At 38.3% G+C, this 25,353-nt stretch overlaps 1 protein-coding gene across 1 annotated transcript; it reads right to left on the minus strand.

Moving 5' to 3' along the window:
• Positions 1-16,016: 16,016 nt before the first annotated feature.
• LOC121147014 (putative vomeronasal receptor-like protein 4) lies at positions 16,017-16,922 on the minus strand. Its single transcript, XM_040966678.1, has one exon. The coding sequence runs from the start codon at positions 16,920-16,922 to the stop codon at positions 16,017-16,019; it is 906 nt and encodes a 301-aa protein (XP_040822612.1).
• Positions 16,923-25,353: the final 8,431 nt, after the last annotated feature.

The raw sequence follows: 25,353 nt of genomic DNA on the forward strand, positions 1-25,353 counted from the left end.
ATTGGAAGCTCTGGAGGTGGACCTTAACAAAAAACCTGCTGGTTTGTTTGGTTTGACCAGGAGCAGAGACAGAGAACAACCCGTGTGCGGTAATAGGGTGAGTTTCACAGCCTAGCTCACTTCCCAGTGTTGAATTAGGTACCATTTTGTTTAAGGAGACAAGGATTATGGGACAAGACTGAGCATGAGTGGATATGGGAGTGAACTCATATCTGGCTTAGCAAACTGCAACAATGTGTCATTCTACAGGTTCAACCCGAAAAAGGTCCAGATAGCCTTCAGACCTGAAGGCCAGCAGGTTAAAAACTCTACTGGGGGTACATCGTATGATGTAGCAAAGAATTTAAGATTGCAGGGGACAATTGTAAGCTATGCATTCACTGAGCTTGGCGAGAAGTCACCAAGCTCATCTCATGGCCCTGGCCCCACAGGAAAATAATACTAACTATCATCATGAGTCAAAATAGACCTAATGGACAACAGGTTCCAGCAAGATCACCACCAACCACAAACTGGATGTATAGCACACCTGTTGTCTCCCTAATCCTGGGACCTACTCCAACCAGAAGTGGGACAGAGGCTGTACAGACAACAGTGCAGCCTCAACATGGTATTGCAAAAAGTGGAGACTGGTGAGCCAAGAGGTGGTGCTAGGGATACTATTGTGGAAATCTACCATAGGAATCCAGACCTGGATCTCACTGGAAAGAGTGGCACAACTGCCTGCAAACAACCAACCAATTACCAACTGCAATAAGTAAAATCAAACTGTAGACCTGTGGGTGACACAGCTTAAAAAACTGCCCCAAGGAGAAGATTCTGATAATCAGAAGTACAATGACCAAGATCAAAAGAAGAGACAGAGGCACAATGAATATTACTGTTGACTCCACTACAAAGGAGCAAAATCCTTTCCCAAACTTTCAAACTTTCAAAGTGTGGAAAATAACCACATTTCCCTCACTCCCTTATTCCTCTAGAATATGCCACCATATCTTTCATATCATGAAAGTATGTGCATGCAGTTTTAATACGATCTGTTCTAGGAGCTTAATTTGTCCAAACTCGCAAGGGTAAATAAGACCAGAACACCGTCTTTCCAATGAAGAGTAAAATAGGCTAAAAACTGATGATTATATCCTGAGATAACTATTTCATTCCTACATTTTTATATTTTATGTTAACTGCCATATATAAAGCAAATATTTTTTTTGTCTTTTTGATATTGGCTTAATCCACTTAGCATAACACTTTCCAGTTGTATCCATTTTCTGATGAAAGACAGGATTGCATTATGTTTTATCACTGAATAGTATGTCACAGTGCATGCACAGCTCATTCTCTTTCTCCAGTCACCAATTTTGGACATGTAAGTTGATTCAGCAGCTTAGCTATTATGAATTGAGCTGCAGCAAACATGGGTGTATAAATCCTCATTCATAGGCTGACTTCATTTTGATTGGATACAATTCCAGAAGTGAAATGTCTGGATCATATGGCAGATGCATTTTCAACTTTCAGAGAAATCATCAAAATGTGGTTTATAGTAGTTTTACTAGTTTACATTTCCATCTATAGTGGATTAGGGTACCATTTTTCTCACACCTTTACCAGCATTTATTTATTTTATTTTATTTATATATTTACTTATTTATTTACTTATTTTGGTTTCAGGTGACAGTCATTCTAATTTGGTGCTGTGAAACTTCATTATCATTTTTTTGCATTTCCCTGATGGGTAGTGATCCTGAGAATTTCATGTATCTGTTGGTGGTTTCTACTTTATCCTTTAAAATCTGTCTGATGATATGCTTTGCCTATTTCTTAACTGGATTCTTTGTTTTGCAGAGTTGAGTTTTGCCCAAATGTTCATATATTTTGGATATTAATTCTCTATTTAGTGCACAATTCGAAAATTCTTTGGATTCTCTGTGTTGCCTCTTTATTGACAATTTCATTTCAACACAATTTTTCAGCTTTCTGCAATCAAATCTGCTTATTTTCTTTAATTGCCTGTTCTGATTTTATTTCCAGAAAGCATTTGCCTACACCTATATTTCCCCGTGATTTCCAGATGATTTTCTCTGGTAAATTGTCGGTTTGTGATCATAGACTTTAATTGCTGGTTTGTGATCATAGATTTGTATCGGATACATTTTGTGTTGATTTTTGTATGAGGTGTCAGGTAAGAGTCTTGTTTCATGTTTCTGTACACATACCTCAGGTGAGTGCAAGAACCAACACAAGGAGAAAACCAAACCAAGTGAGTTTTGGGACACTGAAAAATGCTCTCTACAGTGCTTTGTTAAAAATCTCAGAGTTAAGAGCCTGGTCTGATAGTGTTGTGGTTAAAGTCCTCACCTTGCACGCACCAGGATTCCATAGGGATACCGGTTCTAGCCCTGGCAGCTCCACTTCCCATCCAGCTCCATGTTCATGGCCTAGGAAAGCAGTCAAGGACAGCCCAAAGCCTTGAGACCCTGCACCCACGTGAGAGACCCAAAAGAGCTCCTGGCTCCTGGCTTCAGATTGGCTCAGTTCCAGCCATTGCAGTCACTTGGGAAGTGAATCATTGGATGGAAGATCTTCCTCTCTGTTTCTCCTCCTCTCTGTATATCTGTCTTTCCAGTAAAAATAAATAAATCCTTTAAAAAAAAACAACTCAGAATTAAGTAGACACCAGGAAATGAATAAGTTGTGTTTTCAAGGGCTAATCATACGCCAACCTGTGTAGAACTCCAGTAAGGTGATAGCCCTACCAATACTTATCAGATGGTTAACGTATAGAATATGAATCCTATGTCCTGCTCTCTCTGCTCTCTAACCAGGTGCCCTGGGTCCACAGTACTTCAATTCCATCCTCCTAATCCAGTAAACCAAATTTTTTTAAATGAAGACTTATAAGTCTAATATGTTGTTTACAAACATAATATTAATGGAAAAGGGGTGATCTTTAGCAAATAAATTGAAATTCAACAGGAACTTTTTATACATAACTGGTTTAAAAATCAAATGTGACTTGAAACTTACAATGGACATCAGGAATATCCGTGGTGGTGATCATTTTTCTGTTTTGCGCATTAATACCTTAATGGATTGCAAATATTTCCCTATTATTTCTTTTAAAATTTTAATATACTTATCATTGCTAAAGTTTACTATTTTAACAACCTGGATGATAAAGTAAATATATTTTAAAATATTTGTATGTACACTGGATACTTTCATGTAATATTCATTCAAATGAGTGATCTCTAAAAAATATAACATTTATTAAATACAATATTATTATTGTAAGCAGAAAAATGTTATCACTGACTTATTCTTTTTTCATGGCTGCCTGTTAAAAATTTACTATTGTTCAGATTTAAATATTGTATGATTTATTTTGCCACAAACCAAAAATAAAAACCAATTTTCTGAAGCATCTTAAATAGTATTATTAAATTGGATAATATTATTTAGAATGATCTAATTCATGTAGGTTTGAAATAAATTTAATTAAAATAGTGTAAGATTAATTAAAATATGTTAGAATCAAAGAAACCAAATGCAATTTTAATTCAAATACATAAAACTCCCACTTTATTTTTGCAAACCTACTTCCTTATGTAATTATGTAATTTATAAACCTGATCATTTCATGTCTAGCAGGAATAATATATAAGATAATAACATGAGTGTGGAATTTTGCTAAAATTACAATTTAAAAAAAAAGTTTCACCCAAGCATCGACTTGTTTTTGGAGATTTCAGTGCATGACACAGAGAAAGACAATCTCCCAGCTAGGCCTCTGAGGTTTATCCATCGTAAGATGAATCCTCAGTTTGGCAGGCATGGCACCAGCTCACCTCCCTCCAAGCCCATAACTCTCATTCCCCTTGTAGTAACAGGACAGCCTTGGCATTGGCATCCTTACAGATGGCCCAAAGCCAGGAAAAAAGTAAACCTCCCTGGTTTCTCAGAGACAGCAGAATAGAGCCTTTGGCTTCAAATTTTGTCACATCTGTACTCAGTTCTCCAAGACAGATCTACCTGGGCAGATTGTTCTCAGTCCTTGTCAAAGTCAAAATTAAAACAACAAGCTTGGATCTTTGCTCCGCGGGTCAGGCATGTGGAGCGAACTCCACATCATTGGTCAATCTTGACTGATGGACAGAGGTTGCAGCCTACTCCCAGTTGCTGTTTAAGCAGCCGTCACCATCTTTGCTCTGTGGGCAGCCAGTGTGCCCATCAGGCACTGGGCTTTGCCTGCTGACTGCTAGCCAATGAGCTCTGGCAACTTGGGGGGTGACGAATTATTGCCTAGGGACATCCATGGGTGAAGACACCATAGGTGTAAGTTAGGAATGGAGCCTAAGGGACACCTAATGACAAAGCCACTATACTTGCAGGTAAGTGAAGGTACTGAGACCTGGTGGTATGGAGGGGAGAGATGGGAAGATTTGAATGGGCCAGACTTATTGACCAGCCCACATGGCAGTCCTAAGATGAGCTTATTAGCACAAAGCAATACTGATCACCACATGCCAGAACACATGAAGGCTATGGCTGGGGGCCTGTCTAGTGGAACAAGATACCAGTACCTGATTGAGTGTTGGAACAGGGCACAGGTCACATTAGGCAGGGTCATGACACTAACCAGCATGGGAGAGAACCAGATCTAGGAGATTCTGTGAGGTATAAGTGGGCCCAAAGCTATGGAAATATAAGTTCTGCTGCTTAGTGTTGGGGTGGTGACTTGCTGAACTGAAAGTGAACATAGCCCTACCAAAACTCATGGGTGCTGGGGCTGAGAATAGGTTGGGCAGGTCCAAGCTGCAGCATCTGCATGTGCATCCTAAAACAGGGTGTAGAGTATGCTAGTTCACAACATCCACCAACACATACCAGGGCCAAGATGGAGGGTCAGGCTATGCGGGGTAAGGGCTGAAACCCTGCTGGAGTATGTGAGATCTGGGTCTGGTAGTGGGCCAAGTGGGGGAATCTGAGAGACTCCCCAATATGGACTTAGCTCCCACTGGTGAACACGTGGTCCAGACATAGGGTTCAGGCAAGCTAGGCAAGGTATCCTCATCTTAGCATGTGTGTAGGTTGGTTTTGGAAGGGGGCAGACCAGGCAGGGTTGAGCATACCCTAACCCAATGCACTCCAGGCTGGAGTGCAGGTCATGTTATCACACCAACTGGTTTAGATGAGCTGGGGATGAGAGCAGATTGTGCCAGGGCCAGATTGCAGCACCTGCCAGCAAGAGTTGGGACTGGGGTCTAGCTAGGGCAGGCCAGCTTGCTACATCCAAAGGCAAAGCTAGGACAGATGAGGGGAAACACCAGGCCAAGTCCGAGCAACCACTGGCACACGCAAGATTGATGGATGGGAACAGGCCTGGTTGGGGAGCGAAGTGGACATCCTGGCCAGGTTGTGATCCCCATTGGAGAGTGAGAGAGCCAGCATGGGGACTGCAGTCTGGTCTGGATATAGCTGCAGAATCCCTCAGCATGTGTGTGGGCTGGGTCGGGGATGCACCACACTGGACTAGAATCCAGCACCTACTGGTGCCCATGAGAGCCTGGATAGGTGTAGGATTGGTTAGGTTGGTTCTCTGCCCCTGCTGAGCCATGCATGAGCTGTGTCTGGGTGTGCACCATGCTTGGCTAGGCTGTAGCGCCCTACAACAAGAACCGGAATGGGTTAGGGCTGGTGAGAAAAGGCCACTGTTGCTGTAAGAATGGGAGGTATACTAAGTAGGGCTGGTCCATAGACCCACCGGTTGCATGAAACCCTGCATTTGAAGAGGTTATGATGGAGGAGCTTGGGGAACTCCTCTGTTGGGATGCAGTACCTGCAGGTGAGTGCAAGAACCAAGACAGGGAGTAGCCCAGACCAGGCCAACATATGGTACCACTGGCATACATTTGGTACAGATCAAGGGCAGGTCAAGCTGGGTCAGCACATATCACCAACAGTTGAATCCAAGTGCCAAAATGTAGTGTGGCTCAGACCGGGTCAGGGTGCAATTCCAGCCAGTCAACATGAGGGATGGTACTGGTATGGGGAAAAGTGGATGAGAAAGCAGCTTCATATCACGTTTTTTCTTCTGGTATCAGGGGAGAGTGGAGAGAAGGGAACAGGGCTGCTGCCAAGAACACTACCACATCAGTACCCAGGAATGGGGTAAGTCCATCTGTGTCATCTTAGGGTCGCTGATGTAGAGCATGTTCTGAGGATACTTCTTATATGGTTTGATAATGCTGCCATGCTGTTGATTTCTTTGCTCCAGGGTTGAGGAAATCCTTCTAAGGTCCATTGGCTGACACAGTCCACATTAGAATCTCGATTCATCCAGATACTTGTCCAGAAGAGTTGTCCAATTTGTTTTGCTCTCTGTGATGCTATATGTCCTCTGCAGGCCTCAATGAACTGGTAGTTATGTCCTCCATGAGCATCTGGACATGACATGACAGGGCAGGCTTTAGCAATCATGGAGACCCAGGTCCGATGCATGCAGTCCATGGTCAAGCCACAGATCCTGAGATTTTCCCCGTGGTTGCAATTATGAGTCCAGTGATTCAGTTGGGGAGGATCTTTAAAAGACTCATGAGAGGTAACCTGATGGCTGTATGTGCCCATCAAAGTCAGATCCAACTAAGTTCAACATCCACATCAGCCTACACACACTGGCGGTTACAATCACCTGATCAGTTCTGTCTCCAGCCACATCTAATATGCACACCAATAGATGGTTCAGCTCAGCACATCCCTGCCCACCATTCACTCTGCCCTCACACACTCTAGTGGAAACTGCAGCCTAGTTGGAGCAGCAGCCTCCTACAAATACTGACCAGGCCCTCTCGCAGCCCCAGATCCTGTGCTTGCTGGTATGTGTGGCAGACTGGTCCAGTCTATCCGCCATCACATTCAACTCTCCTACACATCAGTAGGCATTAGATGTGATCATCATGCAGTGCAATGATTCACTGAAATCAACATTTCCACTTTTAAAAATCCCTTTCTTATGTTACCTAACAACTTCTGGGTATCAATGTTCTTTTTATTTCCTGTAGAAGGAAATAAACATATTTTTTATAGATGCTTAAAGAAATTCTCATTGTTTTGACGTTTCACAGAATGACTACCAAAAAAAAAAAAAAACAAAAAACTACTGCATGAAAAAATTTTCATTAGTGGTAGATGCCCAGAGAAAATCCTACTACGTGATATAATCTTAGATATCACAGTTGGAAATGAAACCACTTCATGTCTCTTAATTACCTAGACATTATTAATCATATTGGAAAAATACTGGGCTGCACAGAAAGTTTGAGAAAGGATAAGAAAAGTAAAAAGCCTGCTGAGTCTGCAGTGGAAAACATTGGTTTCTGGCTGTTTTCTTTCCTATTCTGCCCCCAACAGCCACAAAGGCATCCAGTACGAAGTAGGAAAGCAGATTTTTGTGACAAATCGTCTAGTGAAAATACGTCAGTGATCAGTAACGGAAACAATTACTGTGTAATATTAAACATTAGCATCTTCCTTCCTAAGGAATTTACACGTGTTTCAGTCTACGTCAAAGCAACTTATCTATGCTTTTCTTTTTTGATTTTCAGAACATCACTGAATCACACTAATAAGATGCTCCCCTGGCTCTGTTGCAACATTACAGGGTAATGGAAATTGATGTGGCCATGCGCTAAAGCCAACCATGTGGGGTCAGCTTGCCAAATAACAGTATTCCCTTGTGAGAGCATCTCATTATAGCAGTTTGCCGTTAGGATTTCCACGATGGGACTCCAGATAAACTGACCACCTGATATGAGGATCTGCCTCTAAAAGATTTCACCACAGCATTGTCACCTCCTAGGACTAAGCATGCATCACATAAACTTTCAGGAATATTCTGAAAATCTGTTGAATTCATACAGCCAAATGATACAGTAATCTCATCTCTGAGTCTATATTCTAAGGTATTCAAAACTGTATTTTTATGTTTAATGGAACATCTTTCATATCATTGAAATTTGAACTAAAGTCCATCAATATTGGATGAATAACAAAATGTTGTATCAAAACACAGTAAATTACTACTTGGGCTGTAAATAAAAGAAAGCTCTGTCATTTGCCAAATGATGGACAAAGAGGCACTATCATGATCAAAATACATCAAACATGGAAAGAAATATGATGTGAATTTGGTCAATATATTAAATGTAAAAAGTCAATAATTAAAACAAAAGCATTTCAAATGCTACTTTAAAATCAAAACCAAAGCAAGGAGTGCATGAGAAACAAATGACCAAAGTTTTGCATGAAATCAGGAACAGGAAAAAAGAAGGTTTCACACAGGCATACAAGGCTTGATATGTACAAAATGTGAAGAGACATTTCTTTAAAAAGTGCAAAATACAAGTGCAAAATCAGGTAAGACAATGGAAATGAATTTTAAAAACAGGCAAAAGTAACAAGCACAATATTTGAAATACTAACATTTGTGAAGAAAGTGGAAAAATAGAGTAGTAAGATCAATTTTGATTAATTTTATGAAACTCATCTATAATGCCTTTTACCAGGAACTTATATAGGAAAATTTATAGAAGACAACATTTTCCATATATAACAAGATGTGGATACTTATAGTTGGTTCAGTTTTTCTGTTTTCTTTTCAAATTTGCAAACAAGGAACAAATGTTGTACATTTCATATGCACCACTTTAAAAGCATAATAATGTCCCTCTCTTACCCCCAGTTTCCGTCCCCCTTCTTCCGTATTTTTCATTTGAGTTTTACAATGACGTACTTTCATTTTACCTGGAAAATCAAAGGCATATCCCTTCATTGAATACATAACTCAACAATTAATATAGGCTATTGTGTTCAGTCAATTCTAGCACTTTGGGTTCATCCACAGGTGAATTAAGATCTACTGTAAACAGTGAAACACAACTTAAGTTTAGTTATCAGCATCTAAATAGGAGCTTTGCATTGAATGCCATCCACAGAAGCCCAAGCCCAAATTGTGCCTAATAAGACAAAATATCAATGTTGCGTTCATATTAGTGTACTAAATGGAATTCTCTGAAGGTCTTCTCATTTTGAGAGTAGACTGCCTCATGAATCCCTTAAGGCTTAAATAAGTAATAAGTCAAATAATGAATAAATAAGCCGAATGCTTCAATGAATAAAAAATAACAAAATTCCAGACTTCCTTAAATATATTGTTTTAACAATAGAGTCTGAGAAATTCTACCCTATCTCTATTCAGAAGAGCCCTCTGACACACCTTCACTCAGAAGAGGAGATAAAAACACAGTGTGACAATCAGGAGAAGTTGCCCTTTGGAGACCTGTGGTAACTCATTACCAAGGTGCCTTTGTACCCATTTCACAGGGTGCTGCTCATGGTGTCATTTGGCCTTCCTATCAGGTTTAGGTTGAGCAGATAGAGCAGGTCACAGGAGCATCTGAGACCACATTCCCACACCACCCTGATGCACTGTGGTGCCTTGGATACACACACCGAGTGACTGAGGACGACCTAAAGACACCATACTAAACATGAGGAGAACATGCCACAGCAAGGATAATCTGACTCCTTTGATATTTACTATTAATTGTTATAGCCACCATATTTACATGGTTTGCACTAACCTGAGTACTTTAATAAGTTGGAAGGGATTTTTGTGTAGAAAAAGAATTCTTAACGAGTTCTTTGCGTTTCACTGCAGCTTGCTGTCCCATTTCACATCCTGGTATTTATTTGCATCTTGTTTATACAGAAGACTGAATCTAGTAACCTATTAGAGATAAGCTGGAAACTAGACAAAACTCAGGTTACCCCAAAATCAGAATAACAGCCTAGATTTCTTAATTCTTAATGTTTTTACAGAAAACCACTTATTGCACATTGAAAAAACCTTATCCCTGATTGTTTCAAACTGAATTCCACCATGGTTAAACAGAACCTATTTTCGCCTCAACATTCTATTATCCTTGGCAGTGCTGCAAACAACAAAATACATGCAATGAATGTTAACATCTCAAATCACATATAATCAAATACACCACAAAATTCTTGTTAAACAATTTAAGTGAAGCTAGCGAGTGGGCATGCTCCTTGCACAGTGGGGATATGTCGGCTGTGAAAACAAAATAGTTTCTAATTAGGATTAACACTTATAACCCACTCTGGATTCTCCATTCTGGGGACAGACAGACACACACATATACACACACTCTTTTATACAGAAAAAATGCAGGTAGGTTCAAGATATATACTTGGCAGAATACTTACATATAGCTTCCACAAATTGCTACAGAGACGAACAATTACAAATTCCATGAAGAACCAGTGAGCATGCATTCATCTGGGTTAGTTCTAAATAATGCCATCGGACTATGTGACTCTGTCTGATATTCTAGTCATTATTTTCTCTTTTGAGACACTGATTCATAAATATTCACGAATAAAGTACTATCCACAGCAGCATGGCAGTGAAAAACAATGAGGACGAGATCTGAAAAGCACATCGCTCCCACATTTTAATGCTGTCTTGGAAGGCCTGTTACTCTGAAAACAATCTCGGTGCATTTATTGAGGTGATCATTTGAGCTGGAATTGTTATTCTATATCTATATAGATCTATCCTTAGTAGCAACATTTGCTTACTCAAACATATTTGCCATCTCAAATATATGCTAAAATTTCTCACAGAGTCAACACAACTCACAGTTTGAACAGAAACCTCAGTGTTATAAATTTCAACATTCAGAAAATAAACACTATACATTAGGCTGCTTTTAAATATAAATTACTCATTTAAACATGTGGATATCAATTCTACTTGTGTTGAAATGATTTTTTTATGAAGTATTGACAAAATCAACTAGTTAATTGCAAAGATGAATATATGATATCACAAACCAAAACTCTGTTACACAATTGTTAAAGATTTAGATGTAGATACAACTACAGTTGGGGAACTGGGAGTCTCTTAATTAGAGAAATAAGCATCATTGGATCAGACCCTAATTTATTAACTTTTATTGTTAATAATGCCTTACTTTGCATATTTCTTTCCACTGGATGACCAGGATTCTAGTTTAAAACGCTTAACAGTGGAGAAAGAAAGGGGCCTGATTTTTTTTTTAATATTCTTCTTGTAAAGTTACTCTGCTCAACTCTAATTCTCTGCTCTAAAACTTTAAATCTTTTCAAGTGCTGGCTGGCCAATTTATCCTTGACAAGTGATTCAGAAACAACAGATGAAACTTCTGATTCCACAAACAAGAATGTGTGAGCATACATACATATATATGTACCTGTTGATGTTATGGCCTTGATTGATCCATCTTTGATTAAATACAACTAAATAATATCAATAAACAGCATTAATTTCAAATTTGAAACTTAAATGTCACTGTACTGTTGTGTTTCTTATTTCTCGCAATTTTACATTATATCTATTAATACTCAAAGAACAAAATTCTTCAATTCTGAAACCAACTTACACTCACAATCTGAGGCAGTTTATAACTTTAAAGTTATTTTGCTAAAATGCATAAAACCTTGATATTACACACAAAAAATTTACAATTTTAAAATGTTACAGTATATATCTAATTTATTTCTTTAAAAATATCCTGAATTGCATTTTTTTAAGATTTATTTATTTTTTTTATTTTATTGGAAAGGCAGATATACAGAGAGGAGAGACAAAGAGGAAGATCTTCCATCCGATGATGTACTCCCCAGGTGGCCGCAAAGGCTAGAACTGAGCCAATCCGAAGCCAGGTGCCCTACTTCTGGGTCTCCACCCCACATGGGTTTGCCATGGGTCCCAAGGCTTTGGGCCTGTTCCATCAAGACTGACTTATCCTTCCCACCACAAGGTTGTGGCCGCGGTACTCTCCTCGAGGAGCTTGTTGTTGCACTCGCACTTTTAAGTCTGGGGTAAAGTGATCCGAAAAAAACACTGCTCTACTTGCTGGGCCTAAAGCTTTTTTCTCCTGACAGCCACCTCCCATTTTTGTATAAAAGCTGGGTTGAGTCAGTGGAAACCAGCCATACGCCTCTTCAGCCGTACAGAGACCAGCATCACAACCTTAAGTATACTATTAATTTCAATAACCCAAACCTATTTCCTCCTGTCCTCCCAAGGGATGCCAGCTGTAACCCAGCTAACTCCTCTCTCTATATTAAACCCAAATAGCATTACTTATTCAAACAGTTCTAGGATCAAATTCTAACCAATAAGTCCTAACCTTAGAATTTTCAATGCTATTTGCTTGTTTTCCATTGGAGCAGTATTGGTCATGTCCCCCATGGTTGCTGCCCTCCAGCCACAAACTTATCAGGTGAACTTCAAGATACATGCAAAAAGTGCTCATATTTAGGCAGCCTCATGTGATGCTTTGCCTCCTTGTCTCCTTGACCGACTCATGGTTCTGTGTGGTCGCTGAAGCATGGTCCTCTGAGTCCCACTGTCTTAATGGCTTCCAGTCTGCAGCTAAATGTAAAGCTTCAGAAGCCAACCCATGTATGGGAAATGCCCAGTGTGGAATGGATATAGGGTCAGCTGTGGGTCTTGCTGCCCCTTAGGAGGTCAAAATTTGGGTTGGCAGTACACGACTGCCTCTCAAAAAAGCTGCATGCTAAACTGTACAGGTGGATTCAAGTGGCACTCTGGCTGCAACCTGTTGCTGCCTGGCTCTAGGTAGTTGCTGGAATGTTTCAGGCTGTGGGTATCATAGAACATTACCAAGAGGTAGGATAATGGTCACCCGGATGTTAAGCTCCATGCTGCCTGGATTCCCAGCTCTGGGATGACTTGGCAGAGCTCAGCTCAGCCCTCTCCCTCAGGGATGAACCATTGTCCCCCAGTTAGGTGCAATGTAGGTCAAATACTGAGAATTGTCTTCGTCTTAGTGGCTACCAGTCTGCAGCTAAATGTAGTGCTTCAGAAGCCAACCCATTTATGGGAAATGCCCAATGTGGAATTGATATGGGGTCAGCTGTGGGTCTTGCTGCCCATTAGGAGGTCAAAATTTGGGTTGGCAGTGCACGACTGCCTCTCAAAAAAGCTGCATGCTGAACTGTACAGGTGGCTTCAGGTGGCACTCTGGCTGCAACCTGTTGCTGCCTGGCTCTAGGTAGTTGCTGGAATGCCTCAGGCTGTGGGTATCATAGAACGTTACCAAGAGGTAGGGATAATGGTCACCCGGAGCTCAGGCTCCTGGCTGCTGGAGTCCCAGCTCTGGGATGACTTGGCAGAGCTCAGCTCAGCCCTCTCCCTCAGGGATGAACCATTGTCCCCCAGTTTGGTGCTATGTAGGTCAAATACTGAGAATTGTCTTCATAGGGCATGTGCAGCTTATGTAATTTCCAATTGAACTGAAATCAGGAGCATGGCTCAATTAAACCATTTGGAGGTGAACTCAAGGTACCCCCTTAGCACCAGTGTTGCAGTGAAAATATTTGGTAAATCTGATTTCCAAAGACGTAGCAGGCAATATTCAGAGCATTTGCCTGTCTGGGCCGCAATGTTGGTGCTTGTCCAACATTAGGCACACAGGATCCTGGGGAGCCCAGAACCATGTACATTGAGGGTGAAGAAGGAGCAGTTCAGCTGTCAATCTGGAGCGGCAGGTAAAGGTCAATTTCCACAGCTGTAATCTTGGATTGTAGGAGCAGTGTAAAGATGACCTCTTTTAAACCTGAGCCATGTACTTGAAATATATCCCTGTGCTAAGAAAAAGGACAGGGAATTTCCCTGAATTATTTGGTGAAACCTTCAAGATAAGATTTCAAAATCTTGTCTACATCTATAAATTTTTGCTTTAGGAATTTAATACATGAAGCCATGTTAAAAACGTGTCACTCCTTCAGTGTTTGAGGATAAATGCACAGGTAGGCAGATATCCACTTCTGGGTAAAGTGTGCCTCCTAGCTGATTTTCACACACACACACACACACACACACACTATGTTTTATTCTTAAAGGGTACATGGTATGTATAGGAAAAAGTACATATGCTTTTATAATTTTAATCAATGGTCTTCTTCATCAGAGATAGTTTCCTAGATGGGAGAATTTTGAAACTGTGTAATGATATTTATTATGCCTTCTTTAAAACAGCAAGAAATTTTATGGGGAGTGGATTGGTCCCTACAAAAGGCCAAGGTATAAAGCTACGAATACTTTAATTCGACTTCTCTCTTTTCTGTTCCATACAGAGTGCCAAGTCCCCATGGCTGATTTCCATGGAAGAAACAACTATTTCATGTATGTCAGTCTAGATTTCTTACAAATTCTTTCTCAGCCAATGCATTGTTTGTGCATGCAAAGGCTGTTGATTTTTGTGTTCATTTTATATCCTGAAACATTACCAGAGGGGAAAAAAAAAACATGAGATAAAAGACAAATGCTTGGGAACAGCATATACTGACAAAAAGCCAGGGAAAAAATCAGGAAAACTCAAAAGAGTGCTCTAGTTTGGTGAGACAAAAGCCAAGTAACCAAGCATATGTATCTTAGAAGTTCCCAAAGGTGTTGAAAAAGAAAATGGATTAGAAGGCCTATAACAGCAAAGACCTTCCCTAATATGGAAAAAGTTCTGTAGGGAGCACATAGAACTCCAAATGAGCATGATATGAAAACAACCTTCACAACAACACACTAGAGTAAATCTCTCAACATTAATAGAGAGGAGCTTCTAAGATGTCCATGAGAGAAAATGTCATATGAAATTCAGAGGATCTCCAATACTATCAACAACTGATACCTCATCAGAAACCTTACAACTAAAAAGAATGCGGAGAATAAGGCCAGGTCATTAAATGAAGAGACTTCCAACCAGAATATCTTATTCACCAACATGAAACAGAGACCTTCCAATACAGACATTTAAAGAATTTGCCACAATACATGGAGGCTTAGAAATAATGCTTTAGGATGCGCTACGCACAAAAACGAGAATGATAATCACCAGCCCTGAAATTTAGACTGCAGGCCTCTACCTGGGTTGCACTATGACTTCTCTTTTGTTTTTATTTCCCACCTACCATCCTAGGACTTCATCATTTTCAAGGTTCCATGCTTCTTTACCAGGTTCCTGTGTTCATTCTCAGGCATGCGCTTCAAAATCCAACATTGTGATTCATACTTTGCTTATTCCCTGTGAAAGCATAGGTGAATCTCTCGCACATCTATTTAACTATATGCTGCTTTTCACCTTGCAACTTTTGGAAATAATGATCAACACTTTTGTAGGTGGGTCTCTACTAGAACGTGTTAGTCTTTCCATGAATAAATTGAAGTCATGGGAATTGGGGAGATGATATAACTAAGGATAAACCATCATCACAGAATGCTCAAAGTACATATTGTCAACATGACTTAGCTTTTATTTTGCCTAGATCATAGAAGCTGAAGGAATTATTTTTTTTCATATTTTTCTACAGATGAAGTTTTTCATTCACTTTCTATTTTCCATGCATAGTCACTCTTAAGAAGTAGAGAACTAGGCTTTATCTCCTAGAGCATGAAATTTTAAATAAATTATTTGCTCTATAAAATAAAGTGTCCCCTTCACCTCACTGCTTTATCTAGTCAATAATGGAATTGTCAGTAAGAACACATGCTTATTATTTCACATTTTGGTTAACAATTGCTAAAATTATTCATTTATATAAAGTTAAGAAATCTCAGATAACTATTACACACAGGTGTAAGATTTACATCACTTTCCCAACACAAAGACAAAGGGATTAAGTTTCAGAAAGAGTTCCAAAAGCAAACTGAAAAACTACTTTCATTTACCGTATTATGATAGTATAAGGGACAGAAAGGTTATTAAATTGAGAACTTCGAATCATGAGAGGCATATAGACTTCAACAGCATCAAATTACAAAATATTACGATATAAGACAAAACCACGAGACAAAATCTTGCATATTTAAACTGCATGAAAATCTTAGATTTTTTAAATTACTGGACAAAAAAGTTGTAATATTCGTTTCATCAATTTAACGTTGTTTTCATACCAATCACATTTTGCAGAATGCCAATTAACCTTTTATCAGAACTAATAAGCACCAAAGGACTCACAGTGGCGTAGATATTTTCCACAAGTCTCTGGATATCCACGACAACTGGCTCATATTTCCAGAGTATGGATGAGAAGGATGCGATGGTCATATCCACACAGTACATAATCACAAAGAAACTCACCAGCACTAGGACAGTACACGTGGCCTGTTTGGCAGGGGAGATTCTTGGGGAAATGCTCGTGCTGTGAAGGTACTCAGACTTCCTCTGATGGCTACATAAAAAAATCACCATGTACATGCTGGAGAGCAGCATCATTCCTATAAAGAAGACATTCTGAGACAATATAAGTGTGAGAAATAGTGTCATGATGACAGAGTTCATTGAGGAAAGTGAGCAGTATTTACTGACATCGAGTAGATTGGTCCTGTTGGAATAAGCTACTGCATAGATGATCATGTTGCTATTGGAAGACAGGTTGAGGGACCAAAAAGAGAAGAAAGCAATGACAATATAACTTGTGAGTTTGTGCTTAAATCTTGACAAGTAGGAGTTGGGACTGATGATGATGACCTGAACGATGCTCAGGAGACAGGTGGTGGAGATGGAGAGATTCCGTGTCACCCTGCTCACATAGTATGAAACCTTACATTTAAAGTCACTTGGAAAATTCACTGACTTGAACATGTGTGCAGACAAAATTTCCACTGTAGTAAGCAGCATCACTAAGTGCACAAAAGCCAGGTGACATTTGGTTATATCAGTGGGCCTTGGCCTATGAGCCTGGTGGAATGTGAAGATGTGGAAGACAAGGAGGAAGGCATTGGCTGATATCCCAATGCCAGCTTGGAAAAAATACACGCGTTTTAATGATAACATAATTAGATAGTTTGTATATCTCTGCACACCTAGGACATTTTACATGCCTATAAAACAAAGAGAGACCTCATGTCATATGTTTTCTTTTTTATGAAAGTCACCACAAATCATCCTTTTTATTTTACCCACACATTATGAGCCCTGAATGCAAACTGGAAATTCCTGGATTTAAAATTTCTGCACTACTTTTTCTACAATAAGTGTTTTGTCATTATATTAATGTTTGACTCTTTTAAACCTCTCAATTTTGGCATAAAAACAACCCTCCAGAAAGCAGTCTTACTTTTAATTTGCTCTTTCTAAACTTTTTGAGGTACTCTGAAGAAGCACACACACACACACACACATCTTATCTTAAATAATTAACATTCAGGAATGGATGGAAAAGGAAAAGCACTCTTCTACAGCCACATGACTTGCATGACTTAAGGAAGGACACACTGTACATTTGGATGGTTGGTGAACTTTCTTAAAGGCTTTATCTGGGAAAGCAAAAACACAGGTGTATCAGAACTGATAACTGATTGCTCCATAAACGTGAGCATTCACGCTCATAACAACATGGGATTAGCATAAATTTGACCAAGTGATTGGATCTTTAAGTATTTGAAGACTCACATTTGATTTCAATAATATATTTAAGCATGGAACATATGTGTGCAGTCATTTTTCTTACTTATATATGGGCTTATATTGGCTTAATTCATACATTCTTAGCCATGCAGTAAAATGAAATAATTATATAAAGGATACTGGATAAGAATTTCAGTACTTTCCTCATCTAACACAGAAATATTTGGGGGATTATTCCTAACTAATTTTCCTCATTCTGTAAATACCAAAAATGCCCTGAAACAGATTTGCTCCTACAGAGCATCAAATATCCTCCTTTCCCCATGAGGCTGATCTTAATATATAAATTAAGTGAGAAAAGACCTGCTTACTGTGCATGAATATTAACAGCTAATTTAAAATATTTGCATGATTTACTTGAAAACTGCTTTAATTCACATAACCTAACAACTTTCATTGTCTACATATGTCATACATTTAACCCTAAAATTCTCCTTTATTATTTATTTGAGCTTCAAATTTTTTTTTTCATTTTATGTTTGGATCTGAGTAATCTGGTAGTGGCATCAGGGAACAATTCATGAATTTGTAATAAAATATTACTCTCCTGAGAGAAATAAGGGTAAGAAAGTTTGGACATGATAGCCTATGTTAATCTCATTGTAAACAGGAATTTAGTTCTTCTCTTAACAAAACAATCATTCCTGAAATCTGAATGTGGAACTCGGTTCTCAATGCATGGGGTGACAACCTGGGTTGTCTAGGACTGAAGTGAGGCCCAGGGATCAATAAGGAGACAGAAAGTGTGGACAATACTCACCCTCTTTATTTTGACTTTCATATTAAACTCCAAAGTGTTTATGTAATCATAGATCTTGGCGAAAAAAATACCACAAATAATTGAGCCAGGAACCAAGAGACTGGTGATGAAGTCCTTGGGCTTGCATTAGACATGTACACAATACAGAATAATTATAACGATACTGAACAGCCATCTGTAAAAAATGTAGGGGTGAGACAGTATCAATGACAGGTTCAAAAAATAACAAACAACCAAACAAAAAATTACAGGTTAAATCAAGGCAAACATGTGGTATCTAATCTTTTGGGATTCGCTCATTTCCCTTAGCATTATAGTTTCCAGTTGTGCCCATTTAGCCACAAAGAACTGCATTTTGTTTTTTTTTTAATAGCTGAGTAGTATTCCATGGAGTAGATGAACCAAAGCTTTCTTATCCAATCTTCTGCTGATGGGCATTTTGGTTGCTTCCATGTTTTTGCAATTACTGATTGTGCTGCAATGAACATAGGGATGCATGTTGGTTTGTCGTAAGACAGGTGTTTTGGATATATTCCTAGGAGTGCTATTGCTGGGTCATATGGTATGCAGATTTTGAGTTGTTTGAGTGTTCTCCAGACTGATTTCCATAAAGGCTGTACCAATTTGCAGCTCCACCAGCAGTGGAGTAGGGTTCCCTTTTCCCCGCATCCTCGCCAGCAAGCGTCGTTGGTGTTCTTGTTTATGTGGGCCAATCTTGCTGGTGTTAGGTGGTACCTCATCGATGTTTTAATTTGGATTTCCCTTATTGCCTGGGAGCTGGAACATTTTTTCATATGTTTGTTTGCCATTTGGACTTGTTCCTTTGTGAAATGTTTGCCCATTTCCCGTGCCCATTTCTTGAGTGGCTTGTTTGTTTTGGTTTTTTGGTTGTTTTGAAGTTTCGAAGAATGGAACTTGCATTATTTTTAACATATTGTTTACCCAATACTATGTCAATTAATTCCATAATGTTGTATATTGATACTGAGGCCTTGTTGGGGCTTTTAACTGACCGGATCTTTACTCTGTTAGACCTATCTTCAGACCATAGAAGGTCTCCCCAAGAGGCCACTGAACTTATCTGGACAATAAGACGCTGAACTTTATGCTAGGCATGTGTTTGCAAGCAATGAATCTCAACTGAACTTGAACTATGGTTATGCAACAAGGTGGAGGAATCCACCATGGGGGGAGGGGTATGGGAGGGGTGGGGGGAATCCCCAGCGCTTATAAAACTGTACTACATAATACAATGTAAGCAACAATAAAAAAAATTTTTTGAAAGAGAAAAAAAAACAATTATTAAATCTGTATTTACGGAGTTATAAAAAAATAAATGTAGCTAAAAAAATAAAATTTATTATGTATTAAAAAAATGTAGGGGTGATTTGTATGGAAGGCATATTTTAAATATGATTTTTCAAAAGAAAAAAATGACCAGAGAGCAAGTAGAGAAAGAGGGAATCCTCCACTTAATACTTAACTCACCTAAATATCTATTTAGTGGTGGCTGGTCCTGTCCAAAATCAGAGCTGAAGAACTCTATGTGGGTCTCCCATGTGTATAGGAGGTCCAAGTACTTTAGCCCTCAGTACTACTTCCCAAGTGAATTAGCAACAAGAAATTGCATCAGGAGCATGAAGTGACCAGAACTTTATCTTGCACTCTGAGATGGGATGCCATTGTACCTTCTGGCAGCACAATCACTATGATTTTCCAATATAAACCATCTTTCCCCTGTTAATCACTGTATCAATTACTAAAGTATTGTTCTAGTATGAATAGAAAATTATAGTTGCATTTATGAGTGGATATGGAATGATTGTAAACTTTAAAACTATGAATATAGATGATAAAATATGTTACTTTTTCATTAGGTTAATCACCAGTTATCTTCGTCATAAGTTTTACCATATTTCTTAAGACACATAACATGACACTAAAGTGTGTTCTCCCCAAGAAACTGTTGAATTCAGCTGGGCAATAAGATACTTGACTCTATGCATGGCACATGCTTGCAATGAAAGAAATAAGACTGGATTTGAACTGTAATACTGCAATAAGGTGAAGCAATCCACCATGGGGGGGGAAGGCACGGGGAGGGGAAGGGGGAACATCAGAGCCTACAAAATGTTGCTATAAAATGAAATGCAACAAAAAATATATGTAAATAAAAAAAGAAATATTATAACCACCAAAAAAAAAAGAATTTCAGATGAAGAGATAAATGTTTCTATGTTGGTACTGCTTATTAATGGAATTGAATCAGCTGGCAGAATCATCAGATAAACATCTTTTCAACCATGATTAACTCCATACAAGAATTTCTTTAATAAAAAGTACAAATGCCAGAATGTTACTGTATGATAAACATCCAATAGAAATGAATTACTTCAATGTGTCACTATTCCTTGGGTTAAACACAGATTCATAATCCCAAATTTTAATTTCCATGGCCTTTGAAGAAAAACATTAACTAAGAGTCATATGGCTGGATAGGGAGCAGGCAAAAATACATCAGGACCAAACATAAACTGTGAATCTGGGGAACCCCAAATCTTCTCTCAGAAATGCTGCCTAAAAGTGCACTTTGAAAGCATTATAAATAAATAAGTAATAGAATAGAATAAAACAGTTATCAGGGCAAATCCCATGCCTACCTGATTATCACACAAGAGGATGTGACAGCCCTATCAATCCTGTCATTTGGTGAATTCATAGAAAAATAAACAATAGGATCTGTGTTCACGATCTCTAACCCACTGTGTCCAGGGTACCTGAATTCCTCTCTCTTTAAGCCATGAATTCATAAAGCTTAAAATGAAAATTTTAAAGCCTATTAATCAATGATATTTGAAAAAAATCAATAGATGTTATACCTGTACAGCCAAAAATGGATAATTTCTCTCAATTCACTGCATTTTATTCACAACAATATCATGTTTGCTTCTTAATTTTCTTTCATTTTACATGCTCTTAAACACTAGAATTCCATTGTGACTCAAACTTGACAGCATTCTTGAGAAAGCTGAAAGATTTATGCAACTAAATTAAAATTGAATAGGAACTTTTCATGCATAAATCTTTTAGAGGTCAAATTCAATTGAATCAAGTAAAGGAAATCAGAAATATTGATGTGGTGATCATTGTTCATTATATATATAATTCCCATCAGGTATTGCAAATTATTTCTCTTACTTCTGTAAAAATTTTAACATTCTGAGCAGTATTACAAGTCTGCTAATTTTATTTTTAACTTATTTTTATGATACAGTTCCATAGGATCTGGGATTTCCCTTCCTCTGTTCCCCTGCCCTCTCCCCCACCAACGTGCCCCTCAATTTTATTACAGTAGTATCTTCCTTCATAAATAGTACTAAGTCCATCATTCTGCTGTTTCAGCTGATCTTTATACTGTAGATATGAACGATGGCAAACAGTTATTACCCTATTGCCAAGATACACTTCGAAGTAGAGATGCATGATGCATTGTTCAGTTATATCTGGATATGATAGTCCCTACTACACAGTTGCCATATACACCACTAAGTGAAAAGCCATAAAGTAAATCAACAGCAGGAAGAAAAACATGAAATTTACAACAACCAGAAGTTAAATAACATGTTACTGGATTACCAATATCACTGAAGACATGAAAAAGAAAAATAAGAAGGTTCTTGAAGCAAACAATGCTACTGTATGATCAATGAGTCTGTGCAGAATAATAAGAAAAAAATGGCACAAAGAAATGAAATGAAACCAAAAATATGTAAATCCGTGAAATATAGCAAAACCAGTATTGAAAAGGCTACGATCTCACATTTTGTATAAAGGTCCCCTTGTATCAGAGAGAAAATATAGTATTTGTTCTTTCTAAATTGACTTATTTCACTGAGAGTAACTTTAATTTTAAAAACTAAATGCAAAAATCAAATATATTTTAAGAAAGTATTTGAGGGGCCAGTGTGATATATGCTTTCATGCATTTTTATGTAAACTATTATTTTAAATAAGACAGCATATTTTATGGAAAGAAAATTATGTTGTCAACAAAACATATAATAGAAACATTTTCATCATTACCCATTGAAAGCACTATAATTTACCATTAAGAGCATCTTAATTCTTTATGTATCCCAGAGGTGGAAGAATGGTAAAATTATCTGAAACAGCTTAAAGTACTTCCAAACATTGGAAAACAAAATAGGTATAACCAAAACATACTGAATTAGTTCAGGTTTAGTCCATCTCATTAGCTAAAATTTAATTGAATCAAATAAAAATGGATAAATTGAAAATAATTTGAATAAGTAGAATTGCCACTGTACTTTTACAAACCTTTTCCTATATGTACTTACACAATTCATAAAGTAGATCATTTTATCAACCTAACATTGCTATCATGAACAGAAAATTTTCCTAATATTTTCCTGAAAATTACTCTACTTCATCCCAGACCACTCCTGCTGTTATTTCTGTGCATACCAAAGAGAAAGACACTCACCCAGCTAAGCCTCTGATATGAATACATTGTGAGATGAGTCCTCAACTTGTGGTTATAGGGAAAGGATGACACCAGCTCATCTCCTTCCAGGCCCATCACTGTCATTTCACCTGTACAAACAGGACAGCCCTGGTCTTGACATCCTTAGAATATGAGCCACCCCAGGGAAAAAGTGAACTTTTCTGCTCTCTAGGAGACAATCCAGGAGAGCAGCTGGCTTCCAATATTCTCAGTTGTGGACACATTTCTCCAAGGCAGGCCTGCCTGGGCAGGTTGTCTATTCTCAGTCATTGTCAACCAACAAGAGGAAAACAACAAGTTTGACTTCGTTACAAGTACAAGCCACAGCTGATTTCTCAAGCTGCCCCCACTTCTCCAGGAGACTAGTGGTGGAATTCCCCTGATCCTGCTGTGGTGTCATCATCTCAGCAAAGCAACACAGCACTTGTAAAGCAGTAACACACCCCTCCCTCAGTCCTATTCAGGAAAATATTTGTCACCAGGGAACACATCTCTGATCCAGAGCACCTGTGATGGCTGCATTGAAAGCATAATTCAAGCTGCATTCCCTACACTTTATTATACTCCAGGGCAAATTCATTTCTGGGAGACTGAAAGGGTACCCTCCACTTCAGCAGTGCAGAGGGCCAAGGTCAAGATAACTTAATGGAGATGCCACACCCTGCCTGCTGTGTTGTTTCACCTTCAATCTCCTTGGTCAGTTTCACTCAATCCATTTTATTCCACACACTCAGAAATACAGGAACTGGACTCTATCAGCTACAACCTCAAGACACCTTTTTGTTACAATTTGCCTAAAGGTGAATCTTTAACCTAATTAAAACAGCCACATCTGGTCTTCTTTTTACATCAATACGTCCCAATTTTAAAGTGATATTTATCTTCTTCACAAACATATCCACACCTGCACACAACCTATAAGATTCTTAATCCATTCTGCTAGACCTTTCAAGCATCCTCTTTGACTCACACTGGAACCATTAGCCAGCTAAGCAGTGTGAGGCAGACTTTTTCCAGTCAAATATAAATATTACTTGTCCAAGATAGAGAATGCTGTGGAACTGACATGCTAGGTCTGCCCTACAACGCTCACATTGCACTAGCTTTTATTTGCACCTGTTCTCACTAGTCCTGGCACAGGTAGTTGGCCCTGAGCACAGGAAATTTCAGAATAACATAAAACAAGGAGAAAATCTAAACTTGAATGAAGTAAAACTTTCACTATCAGATGCAATTAAACTAATGTACATCATTTAAAAACTATATTTATATGTTTATTTTCTATTTTATCTTTCCGTGATGCACATTCAAGGATAACACGATATGTGTTTCAAGATTTCTTTTGATATTTAATGCAATATAAAGAGCTTACATTTACTATGTTGCATTTTATAAATTCACTTTATTGACAAATAATGTGTCTTTTTTATTGTTTTTTGGATACAGTTTAGTTGGCTGTGGGCTCTCTCCACCTCAAAGTTCCCTCCCCTCCCCTCTGTTCTCTCCGGGTTCATAATGTGTGTCTATCATGAATTTTCCCAAGTCCATCATAATTCCACTAGAGTGTCTCCAAGCCATACAGAAGAATAACTTTTTGTTGTAGATTAATTCTTGCATCCTGGGGCCCTAATGTAGGTACCGTGAGGATCAGGCCTTTGTTATTTATGGGCCATACCAATAATAGTTATATGTGGACACTGACTGTCTCAGGTGGTTATAAACAATTCACCTCTTGTGGATGGTTAATTAATGAATTACATCACAAGTTCTTTTTACATTAAATACAAGTATAATTAACATTAACTAACAGAGTAAGATTCACATATGATATCTCTACATTTGATATCAAATTATATCATATTAGAACAAACATATGATATCTGACCTTTTAGGATTGGCTCATTGCCCTTAGCATTATGCTCTTGATATGTTTGTTTTGATGTTATTGTTGTTCTGGGGCTCTCTGTATATTCTGGAAATTAGCCCTTTTTCTTCTGTATAGTGTGCAAAGATTTTCTCCCACTCTGTTGTTTTCTTATTTTTTGTGTTGTTTCCTTTGCTTTGCAGAAATTTCTTAGTGTAGTCCCATTTGTTTATTTTGGTCTTAACTTCTTTTGCTTTTAGTGGTGTTTCTAGGAAGTTTTTGCCCACTCCTATGTCTTGCAGAGTATGTCCAACTTTTTCTTCCAAAAGTTTGATAGTCTCTGGGTGTAGGTTTAGACCTTTAATCCATTTAGATTTGATCTCTATGTATTATGAACAGTGTGGGTCCTGGGTCTTATTTCTACATGCTATTAGCCAGTTGTCCCAACAGCATCTATTGAAAAGATCTTCCTTTTCCTGGATTGTTTTTCTGTTTTCTTGTCAAGGATGGTTCAACATATGTAATGTTATAAGCGTGATACACCATATCAAAAAATTCAAGAAGAATCATATGATAGTCTCAATAGATATAGAAAAAGCTTTTGACAAAATCCAATATCACTTCATGTTAAAAACACTAAATAAAGTAA

This window comes from Ochotona curzoniae, unplaced genomic scaffold (assembly GCF_017591425.1).
Source record: "Ochotona curzoniae isolate NIBS_2020 unplaced genomic scaffold, NIBS_Ocur_1.0 contig_1422, whole genome shotgun sequence".
NCBI classification, from domain to species: domain Eukaryota; kingdom Metazoa; phylum Chordata; class Mammalia; order Lagomorpha; family Ochotonidae; genus Ochotona; species Ochotona curzoniae.

Excerpts from the sequence above, each read along its gene's own strand:
- LOC121147014 (XM_040966678.1), bottom strand. The coding sequence starts at position 16,922 with ATGTTATCATTAAAACGCGTGTATTTTTTCCAAGCTGGCATTGGGATA.